We start from the raw sequence: 12,184 nt of genomic DNA, 5'->3' as shown, positions 1-12,184 counted from the left end.
ACCAAAAAAAAAAACCCAAACCCTACAATCTAACTCTGTAACAATATATTATGGGTCATCACTATTTGATATACCAAACTGATATACAATATTGACATAGGCTGACATTTTATATGAAGTGAAATTGAGATGTATCTAGTCTATGAAACTTCAGAGTTTATCAACTGTTAAATATTACCAAATTAAAGTTTAAAATTAATGAAGAACATCTCCCTAATTTGAGAAATTAACAGTTGGGGGTTATTTACCTTTTTTTATTTCTAACAACAAATGTTCTATTATTTGGCTAAGGGTAAAATATAAAGTTATTTAACTCAAATAAACATTACATAACACAGAGCATATCCAGGAACGTATCTGAAAGAAAGTACTCTGTTATTTTACAAAAGGTTTGCAGAGCATGAGGAACAACTCCAAACCATGACATTTTAAGGAAAAAACCTTCATAGCATGCAGTAAGAAACTAAAATTGATTGTGGGGAAGCATTGCTATGCTACCTTTAATACGTTTTTAGAGTAATGCAGATTTTTAAAATTCTAACTAAAGTCAGAGCATGCAACAATTACTCTTATTATCAAATCTTACAGGTGTTTCTAGATATTCTAAAATAATCTGTATTGCTGTTAATATATCGAGTTAGTTGACAACACTAACTCATTAAAGCTGATATACTACTTCCTTGCAGTATGATTCCACTGTCATACTTCTGTTTTGAAGTGGCCAAGATTGAGCACTTTAAACTACACAAATGGTTGTGAACGCAACTGATCCCAGACACTTTAAGAGTATCTGAAACTGATATCATTTTGCTATAAGGAAACAACTTGTTAAAAAACAAACTAGTGCCAATAATGTAGGAAAATGTGGCTTTGCTACTTCAAATCAAAATCACAGCTACAAATGAAATACTAATTGGCATACGGAGAGTCTGAAAGATGGGTTTTATTTATCACTAACACTAACTAAGGTTTGTTTTCAAGGCAATCTTTTGAAAATCATTAAACTTTTATAAAATTTCAATGAAATTAATTTTATCACAAGTTTTTGATCACTATAATATGTAGACATTGAAACTAGTATATGTGTGTAAAAATATGTATGTATGTATTGCTGTTATGGATTCAAAACCTTTCCATTAAAATGTTCTAGTAACAGAATTAAAGATTATAGCTTGATTTTTTTTAAAGTTCTAGCCTGGAATACAATACAATGACTCTCAAGTAGAAGATAAATTACTTTTTTAAAGTTACCCTTCAAAAGACAAAAAAGAATAACTTGTCCGGTTCTGAGCTAAAAAAGAGGGGAATGGGGTTATTTGAAAACTTTTTGAATCATTTTCATTTTTCAAGCTGACCCACAAACTGACAAGAACTGGTGAGTAGTAGACAACATGAGCAGCTACTCTGAACAGGCTTTTGAAAAAGTTCTGAATGCACCTTATTCCTTACCCATGGCATCTTTATTTTTCTTGTCTTGGCCTCCTCCTAAGCAGAGACAGTAAAAATTATGGTTTGGGTATAAGGACAAAAGTTCTTTTAAAAGCAGCTTAGGATATCCTAAACCAGAAGTGAACACAGGAATAGACATGTAATTCCTCAACTTAAGCCATTTCATACTTAAGCCTTCTACTTGTTTGAAACTAACTAAACATCAATTTATCTCTTTATTCCAGGTTAAACTAATATATGAACATAAAGGCATACATATTTTTCTTTTCTAGACAACCCTAACAATTCTTTGAACAATATTCTGAAGCTTCTTTTATCACTGTTCTAAAGACCTGGTAATTGTTTTTAAGGTTTGGGTTATTGCTGCTGGTTGTTCTTAAGGAGAAAGTAATGTTGATAGCTGTTAAAGTGTGAAAGAGGTACTGGCAATAAATATAACAGATTGACTTAATAGCACATTGTTTTCTGGTACCTTTTATTTAGTCTGACAGTGAGTAGCTTTATTTTTAAATGACTAAAGGACTAGAACAGCTCTTTATTTTTTAAAATTCAATAAATGAAAGAAATACCATTACCATTATCAACAATAAGCATTTACTGAAAACCCACTTGAATAATTTGAGAGTACAGCTCAAAACAATTTATGGAATGATTCTCAATGTCACCACTTACTACAAGAAAATTTACTACAAGGAAAATAATGCACTGGGATACAAACTACATTTGGAATCACTCTTTAAGAGACAAAGACCATCCAAATTACTAATGGTTATGATAACATATTATGAACTCCAGTAAAATGAGTAAGAGTTTTTAATCTACTACATTTATCCATGACAAGTACTAAAACTGCTATTCATGAAATGTTAAAGATCTAGAGGAAGACCTGTGGAGGATCCTATGAGAGAACAGGCAACAAGAATTATATTCGATAAGACAGCATGGTTAGGTTGAAATCTGCACTGATGTACAGAACACTCACAAAAATGGACTGAAGTATGCAGCATTTTCTGATACCTACACAGTATAATGACTAGTCATTACAAGGCTTCAGGGTAATAAATTTTTTAGTCATAACATCTCTTAAAGCCCATACACTAAGTTATAAGAGGGTTGAAGTATTTATCAGAATGAGTTGCCATACCTGTGAAAAAATCCTGATGTACTAAAGAAGTATACTCCTTGATGGCAGAGGCCAAGCCAATTTAAATTATTATATCCTGAGAACTTGGCAAAGTATTTTGCACAAAGCTAGTGGCTAAAAAATGTTTACTGCTAATTGTGAACAATACACACACACACACACACACACACACACACACACACACACGCCCATTTTATAGAACTTGAGGCCAAATTTTCCTATTTAAAATTAATATAGGGCTTTAGTATTACTCTATTTTTAATTTTCTCACTATTTGTCTTATTTTTATTTGTTCTCTGATCAGAAATACATTTAACACTTTTCCTATGAAAAATATAATTTAAAATAATGCATTTTGGACATAATTTTCAAGAATGAGGTGTAATAAAGAAATGTTGGTATTTTTAAAATATTCTTTCAGTTAAAACATCTATATTTTAAAATGCTTTTATGTTACTTTGGTTAGAAGATCACAGAAAAACTTCCTTATAGATTTCTTTTCAGTTCCACTACTGAATTAATTCCCAAAAAGCTGAACCACGTCTTTGCTTATTTTTACTAATCAATCCTCTAGTCTATAAAAAGGCAATCTCCTATGCTATTGTAACTGTTAATTTTTTTTTAAAAGCAAAGCATTCATATGCTAGGCACATGGCAACATTTTTTTAATATTATAAACAGCAAAACACTATAGAACATTTACTAAACAAAGAATTAATTCTTATTTTCAGCATCTTTTAAACATTTCACTTAATATTTTCTCCTTCCTCAAAAAGGAACTTTGAAGACTATCCTTAAATGGAAGATCGCATAATGGTTCTACAGAATTCTCTATTAAAATTCTTATACATTATTTAGAGTAGAACGTTAACTAATTTAGCATGTTCGAACTATTACAACTCTTAAACTGCTCACAGTAAAGGCATACCTCACCTAACATCAGTAATAGTTGTGTTGAAATTTGATATTAGATGACTCAATCTTTCAGGGAAAAATTAGTCTCATCAGAACAATGTTTAGGCACATATAACAGTAATATCATTAGTAAGTAGATTGATATTAAAAGGGAGTTAAGAATACTGTGAGTTAAGGTGGGGTTATCGCCAACTGACGAAATAACTGACCTAATGATATTACAGCTAAGTATTGAGACATTACACTGAAATTTGGTTATGATGCATTGATAGTATTATTAAATAACACTGGTCAGGGTAATATGCAGAATATGCTTGTGTCTGGTTTTCATAAATATTTCGCAAAATTTTTTAGCATAAAGAATAACATCTGTCATCATGAGTATATGTAATAAAGACTCCTTAAGTAAAAGTTATTATGGCACATACTATCAATTGATCTATGAATGAAAAACTCCCTAAACATTTCAAAAGAATTATGGACTACTGTATTCATTATTTGTGGCTAATTGGAAAGACCTGAATATATCTACTGAGATGCTAATGCTTCAGAAGAATTTACACTCTCGATAGATGCTCAAAAAACAGTTTCATCTTTTTTCTACTACCATTAATAACAAATTGGAATCTTAACGCTGACTTAAAAGCACATCAAGTTCACAAGTATGTAGGAATTCAGGATACAATTCACTAAATTAGTTCAATTGTCAACTGTCCCACTTTTTAAGAGCACTTTAGAACCAAACTGATCATACTTACATGTGCAGTAATGTACTATTAAATAAAATAAAATAAATTAAATAGCAGGATACACATAGAATGAGTTCAAAAGAATCTGAATTTTGTTTAATATATAGTGTTTATTTCCAAGCTCTTACACTGAGTTAATGTCTTACTAAACACAGGAACGTGAGAAAAATTTTAAATTAAAATTTCTTGCAACTAAAAAGAATTCATATCTTGAGATGTTAGCAAAAAATGACTATTAGTTCTTTTGTGATAAGATATTCTTGTAGTCCTAGCATATATTTTGTGGGTTACTGCAGAAAAGAAGGTAATATGGCATTTATGATATGAGTACTGCAGACATAGGTTTATGTAGAAGTTACTGAAAATGATTCCAATTTCAACACTGTAGCTCTTGAATGATTATTTCAACTATTTTAATGCAAAATTCTTCTATCTCTATAGCACTAACTACAACAACATGATGGTAGTGATAAAGGCTAGAGTAAAATGATAAATCATAACTTGGTTATAAAAGATTTAGTTCTAAAGAATTAGGAATGTGCAAGAGCTCTTACAAATCAGCAATGAACTACTAATGAAAACTGCAGAAATAAATAATAAAACTAAAAAAATACATTTTATGGTAACTCAAGAAGAGGTAAGATAGGGGAAAGAAAGGGGCAAAGAAACAAAGTAGCTCTTAAATTCATTTAAAAAACTACACTTATTAGTGTTTAGCTACACTATGCTAGTTGCCCATCACAACACAAATGCAGTGTTAGTGAATTGCTAAAATTACAATTAATATAATATCATTATTGTTGAAAAGCAACGAGATGCTAGAGTTCCACACCACATGACTACTCAGTTATTACCATGGAGGAGTCTGTGGGTGAAGAAAGCCCCTCAGCAGCATCCTCCTTGATAACCTCCTAACAACACAACAAAACAATACAATATGGGTGAATCAATTGAGGCTTAAACCAAAATATGACAATGAATGAAAATGACGTTCAAGATTATCATGATATTAAGTAAACATTTTATAGCTGTAATTAATTTTTTTTTTAAAAAAACTTTCTATAACTTTTTCTGGTAGTAACATTTTAGAATTAAAAAGGCAAGTTAATTTTTTTGAGTTCTAAATCTTCCTTTCAGAAAAATTTAGTTAAGGGGGAAGTGTATTTTTCTCTTTAAACAGATACATGATAGGTTTTTTCCCTTTTAAAATTATTTAAATTTGCATAAAACATAGTTATCATAAAGGACTGGAAATAAAGTATATTTAAATACAAAATGTATTTTGTTTCCATTTTATTTTCTTGTAATAGTTTTAAAAATAATTTTAACTTATTTAACAAAATGCTTTAGGATAATCTTTCAACACCTCTCATTTATGTAACATAGTATTTTTAGATATTTCATATTCAAGTCTACCAAAAATTAAATGAGAACTCATAGATGGCAATGTTCATTAAAAAAATACAAGAAAACTATTATAAAACAGAAGACTATGATTACAAACAAGTTAACATTCACTACTAACACAAAGTAATTTTCCTTCTATATCATAACTAATTAAACATAAACAAAATACATTTTGCATTGGCAATAGCTTAGTAATTCTTAGAGATATTTATTAAATAATTTATATTATTTGTGCTGAAAGGAAATTACCAAACTAATTTTTAAGGTCATCTATATGTATCTAGATCAATATTTTCATTACCCTTCACATACTTACTAGGCCACTGTTCTGATCTCTGGAAAAACTCGTTTTTATAGATGAACGTGGGATGGCATGTTGGAAACTGCCAGGGTAATACCCTGGCAGGTTAACATATGGGACAAAGAATGGCTATGGAAAGAAACATGTAACAAAAAAGGGGGATAAACAATTACAGAAATCAAATTATATTATGATCAAAATAAACTTATTAATCCAACAAAATGCAATTCCTCTTTTTTAAGCCTAATGTGTAAACCAAAAACAAGCCCCAAAAAGCTTTATTTTGCATAGATATTATATTAAAAATAAATTCAGGAAAGTGAAATTATTTACATTTTTGCTTTGTTCTGTAACCACAAAAGATATTATATATTTTTTAAAAACTAAAATTTGGCTCCTTTTTGCTTCCCTTAAACAAAATAGACAATACAACCAATACACAACTAAGTAGTCATTCTATATAAAGAATGCTACCAGAAGGATCTAACTTAGATATTATCCAAGGTGGGTTAGCTATTCTAATATGCTAAAAAGGACCTCAGCTATGTTACAGCCCTGGCAGTGATCTGAAGGGCAGCATAATTATATTAAGACTTAGGAGCAATTTTTAATAAGCAAGCATATTACTTCAAGGGTAGAACACACTGCTCAGCTAAAATTTCATGATGTATTATACTTGGATAAATTGAAATGTTGCTTAAAAATTTCATACTATGGTAGGTATACATTAAAATTCATAAGTCTCAATTCTATTAAGTTTCTGGAACCTATCCAATTTATTTTAGTCCCAAAAGTATTGTTCTGCTTTCACTATCAAGGCCAAAACAGGTCATTCCTCAGAAAAATGGGTCAAAAACACTAAAATCTTGAGAAAACAGAAATCAATGTTATTGACTACTCAGTCTAGCAATCTATATTACCTTTCTCTCATTTTTCTCACTTTCAAAAGATGTTTCTGAATCTCAAACCTTGAACTAGTATCTAAATATCAAAGGACACAATCTGTGCTAAAGTATGAATTTTGACCAGTAGGTGATTTAACATAAAATCTGTAAGAATAAAATTTCCATTAAACTAAAACTGTGCAGAAACATGAGCTCTGCTTGCCAAGCTGCTGCTTCTACAGAGAAATTTTATTATGATGAAAGTTGTTGCATTTAAATTTCACTTATAAAATTTATTTCTGTTCTAGTAACAAGGTTAGAATAATCAAGGCAGCTGGCATAAGATGTCTGTGGCCAATCACCTTACTAACTGAATATTCAATTTTATTTGGGTTTCCTTTTTTATGTAAATATTTTCAAAATCATCATAAAATTCTACTGTGCATTCTTTACATCAAACAGCCCTTGAATAGCATCCTAAAGGTAATATATTTTGGCAGGTTGATTCTTCCTATCAACAATAGGTAGAATCCAAACTCAGCATGGAGGTTGCTGAAGATAAATTGCTGCCATCGAACCACAAAGCATAAATTTAGGATTTACCAAATTTGCCTTGATGCAAGAACTATGTTTAGGATGACTAAACAACAAAAGATGGTTCTGTCCTCTTCAATGTGGTTGTGTAAGATCAATCCTGTTTGAATTTAAGTTCGTTTCCATTTCCCTAGTCATAAATTCCCTAGTGCATCCAAAGTCATGGCTCATGAGTGCAAACTTCTAGAAAGTAAAAGTAGTTTTTACACATTTATCATGAATTAGCAGCTCTATATTACTGACAATAATAATACATAGATTACACTATTTATATTCAAGTACAGATCCTTATAAATTTATATTCATAACAAAAACGTCATGTTTCTAAAATTTTACTTTACATTCTTAAATATGTAAAATGTCATATTTAACTATAAAAATCAACACTAAAAATTTTGAGTTTTGAATTTCAGTTGTTTTCTATCTTTACTAAGGTACTGAGGTACAAAAAAATATCAAAAACCAAAAACTGACCAAAGTTTATGAAAGATCCAAATAAGCAGGAAGGCAAAGAGAGCAAGCATTTATAGAGCACCTAGAGGGTTCCAGGCACTATGCTAAGCTCTTTTTTTGCAAATATTAACTCAACTCATCCTCACAACAACCCTGGTGGAAGGTACTGTTATTATCCCCATTTTGAAGATGAGGAAACTGAAATAAACAAAGGTTAGGTGCCTTGCTCAGAGTTACACAACTGATAAGTGTCTGGGGCTACATTTGAATTCAGGTCTTCCTGATTCCATGCCCCGTTCTATCCACAGCTATGCTGCCACCTCACTGCCTCAACTGTCAATTTTAAAACATTAAACAGGACAAGTGAAACATGCATAAACAAAAACAGAGGATGATCTTCAAATTAAATCATGTTTCTATTTATATCAGTGGGTATATATTATAGAAAATATATGAACATGAGAACAAGTTCTGATTGTCTGATTATACCTATGTCAAAATCATTTCCCTGTGAAATTAAAAAGCACATCTTATATTTGCATTGTACTTAGAACTCATTCTAATTTAATTTCTTTCTTCTTTCTTGAATATTTACCTCAATAGTCAACTATTTCAAATACTATCTTTATAGTTTCATTTGCATTTTAAGAACAAAATACAATTTCAAAAAACCAAGGAAACCAGGAACTACTTGGCATCACGTTGAAAGCCAATTCTTGAAATGACAAGGTAGTAGCATTGACTTACCCGGTTATAGAAGGGATGCTGAGGTCCTGTCAAGCCACTGTAAGAGCTGCTAGGAGGTTGTGGTGATATCATATTACCAGGAAAAGGTCCATTAAAGGATGCTGAAGAACTCACACTTGCAGGCAGATTAAATGCAGATGGGGCTCGAGGATTCACATCTAGCTGCATAGCCGAGTACTGAAGTCCTCCAATCTGTTCTCTTGCAGCACGAACATCTAAAATTTTGAATTATTCACAGAGAGTGGAAAGAAAGAAAAGTATAATTTAAATATCCATGTTTTGTAGCTTTTACCACATTCAAGTAAGATAAATGATTTTGACTTACTCAGATCAAAGAAATCTGGAATTAAAGAACTGTTGATTTATACAAAGTAAATATTAATACAATTAAAACTAGCTGATAAGGCCTCTAGAAACCAGGTGCTTAAGAAAGGGCAGTACTAACCCAGATGATTAAAACTCAATTGATACAGTGAAATTTAGAGGATCAATTTCAAAATAGCCTTTCATTTCTTTGTTGACAAGAATCATTTTCAAAACACAAAATCACTAGCTCTAGTTAGCAAAATAAGATATTGTTGCTAGTCTCAGTTTTTTTAAAGGTAACAGGCCACTTCCAAATGGCAACAAAATTTAAAATAACATAATTTCAATTTTGTTAAACAAACCAAAGATAATATGCTATGTCAAAACATCTACAGTACTTTAGCATCATTAGCAGGGGGAACAATCCACTGTTGGCTTCTAAATCCTTCCTTATTTTGTTCATAGTCTACATTATTCAAGGGAATCTGAAAATGTCCAACATCTAATGCTAGTTTAACTTCAATTGTACACACTGCTGTATTTATTTAGTGGAAAGGCTTATTAGAGTTAATAGTCAGTTGTCACTCACATAATACCTGACAGAAAACTTTTTCGACATAAAACCACATAAAGAAAAAAAAAATAGCTCGTAGAGATGGATACAAACTGTCAATAAAGTCTGCCAATATTTGATAGATCTTCCCGTCCCCATGAAACACTATTAAAAATTTGTTGTTGTTCAGTCATTCATATCCAACTTTACATAACCCCATTTGGGCTTTTCTTACAGAGATACTGGAATAGTCATTTTCTTCTCCAGCTCATTTTACATATAAGAAATTGAGGCAAACAGGGTTAAGTGACTTGCCCAGGATCACCTGGCTAGTGAGTATCTGAGGCCAGATTTGAATTCATGAAGTCTTCCTAATTCCAAGCCCAGTGTTATATCCCCTGGGCCACCTAGCTACCCCATTAAAGAATAATTTTAAAAATACAGAAGTACAAAAACAAAGATAGCAACATAAATCTTGAGTCTCTAGGAGCAAAGGTGCTAGTAGTGAAATCTACTACAATATACTTTACATTAAATCACTCTGATTTCCAAATCTGTCTTGATATTCTGCCAGTATGGAAAGCAGCTTCTACAGCCATAAGCACAATGAAACCCAAAGTCACAGAGAATTCACACAAAATGGGTTCACTCTTACTTTATGGCATATCATTAGCATCATCCCTACTAGGTGCCAGGCACTTTCAGATATTCAAAAACGAATAAGATCTGTAAGCTAGCTGTTGCCTTGGAACTTATATTTTAGTTTAGGAATGACATGTACATGTAAAAATAACTATAACAAAATAATGTTAGGTGTCAAATAAGAAATAGAGAATAATGGTAAAGGAAATCAGAGTGTCTTTCCTTGAGCAGGTCAGCCAACCTATTACTTCCTCAACTAACTATTCTGGTTTAAAAAAAAAAGACAGTATTAGTAACTTGTCAAAGACAAGAAAACTGGAAAGATTTTCCCCACCAACATTCTCTAAACCTCCAAATGTAGAATAACCCACCTACTTAGGATAAAAGGACAGTACGTCTTTTCCTTCTCATTAGAGTTCTGTTTCATTTCTTTAACAGACAGCGCTATTGAAGGTCTCTGGGCTTATACCATGTTCTTTTATTTTCATATATTACTATAGCCTTGATAATAATTAACAAAGTATAAGAACTTGCTAATATAACCTTTTCACCATTTTAATGGCTCTATTCATCAGTTGGTTCTCAAGACAGATGATTTTTATTCTTAAAGTGAACTTCAATGGAAGCTATTCATTTCAGAGAATGACAGAGTAGAACATAAAGTACATAATGCTGCCCTGTCAAGATCTTTATAGTCCCTGGTTCCTGAATTTATCATCCAGTATATCAGCTATCCCTTCTCGCTTTGGGTCACCTGAACATAACTGGAGCTCACTTGATGCTTGTTGACTGATAGGCCTAGAAGTCTGGCTTACTAACAGTGACAAAGGAAGAACGTGAATTTACTCTGGTGAAGCAGACTGTCTCCTCTCTCCACCAAACTATATACTCTCCAAGAGCTACTGGGGACAGGAGTATCTGCTGCTCCCTGGAAAACATTCTTGTTGGAGTAGCAGGAGAGAATGAAAATAAATATTACATGATAAATTACTTGAAACCTTTAGTTACTATAAAACATTTAAAACATCACATTTCTTCCAAATATAAGAAAGAGGGCTCAGTTTGAACTTCCTAATGCCTAGGGAACTCTAGGGAATCTAAAAGACCACTCTCCAAGGGACATGTCACCTTCTTCCTATCTACTTATTCCTGATAATGCTCTATAAACCTTAAGGTTCTAGATACAAAGAAGTTTTTCCTATTAATTTTACGATGATACCCAGTAATGAAATTTATTTCCTGACCAGAAAGAGAAAAATACAATTTCTCAACTTAAGAATTTATAATTTAAATTAAAACCTTTCCAGTTTTAAGATGATCTTGGTAATACTGTATATTCTTAAAGCCTTTCAAATTCCTTTTATAGTGATGACCCCATTCAACCTTAACCAAATCTTTCTTTCCCTTAAATGGCTAAAGATTTTCTCACCACATTCTTGCTTCTGTGGAAGTTTGGATAAAAGAACTGCTTGGAGAGTGAGGTCTGAGGAAACAGAAAGTAAGTCAGGCAGAAAACTGCCTGGCTCACTTGGTTCAGGATGCCTCCATAGGACCAAGAAGGAAAATATTGTCTCCATTTTAAAACTGGATAAAGACTGTACCTGCAAATTATACATCAACAAAACTGACTGCAATTCCTGGTAAGAATTGCAGACTGGAGTCAGGAAGACTTGAGTTCAAATCTAGCCTCAGACACATACTAGCTGCGTAATTCTGGTCAAGTACCTTAACCTCTTTTTGCTTCAGTTCCCTCACCTATAAAATAAAGATAATAACAGCATGTACCTCATAGGATTGTTGTGTGCATCAAATGAGACAGTAACTGTAAAGTGTTCATCACACTGACTGACACATAGTAGGCATTAAATGTTAGCAATTATTATTATCATCATTAGTATTATTGTTGCTGTTAAAATTGTGGAGTGCATTATTAAAGCTAGGGTTAGTGAATATATAAAAATGGGAGAGCGATGACAAAGAGCTAACATGGCTACATAAAAATAGCCCATGCTAGGCTAACTTTATTTACATTTTGATATG

The 12,184-nt window shown here is 31.8% G+C and overlaps 1 protein-coding gene across 5 annotated transcripts in view; it reads right to left on the bottom strand.

The window, feature by feature from the left end:
* The window catches only part of KIDINS220 (kinase D interacting substrate 220), a 169,062-nt gene that overhangs the window by 31,713 nt on the left and 125,165 nt on the right, over nucleotides 1-12,184 (bottom strand). For 2 of the 5 annotated variants that reach the window (XM_036748322.1, XM_036748323.1), the window contains exons 24-27: nucleotides 8,644-8,858; nucleotides 5,981-6,094; nucleotides 5,112-5,168; nucleotides 1,450-1,485 (exon numbers count right to left, since the gene is read on the bottom strand). In XM_036748322.1, coding sequence (XP_036604217.1) covers nucleotides 1,450-1,485; nucleotides 5,112-5,168; nucleotides 5,981-6,094; nucleotides 8,644-8,858 — 422 coding nt within the window. The remainder of the gene's footprint in view (nucleotides 1-1,449; nucleotides 1,486-5,111; nucleotides 5,169-5,980; nucleotides 6,095-8,643; nucleotides 8,859-12,184) is intronic. The other 3 variants (XM_036748324.1, XM_036748325.1, XM_036748326.1) reach the window with 3 other exon arrangements.

This window comes from Trichosurus vulpecula, chromosome 3, assembly GCF_011100635.1.
Source record: "Trichosurus vulpecula isolate mTriVul1 chromosome 3, mTriVul1.pri, whole genome shotgun sequence".
Classification (NCBI taxonomy): domain Eukaryota; kingdom Metazoa; phylum Chordata; class Mammalia; order Diprotodontia; family Phalangeridae; genus Trichosurus; species Trichosurus vulpecula.
Note: the sequence above shows the minus strand (reverse complement) of the source record. Positions and strands in the feature narration are given on the sequence as shown.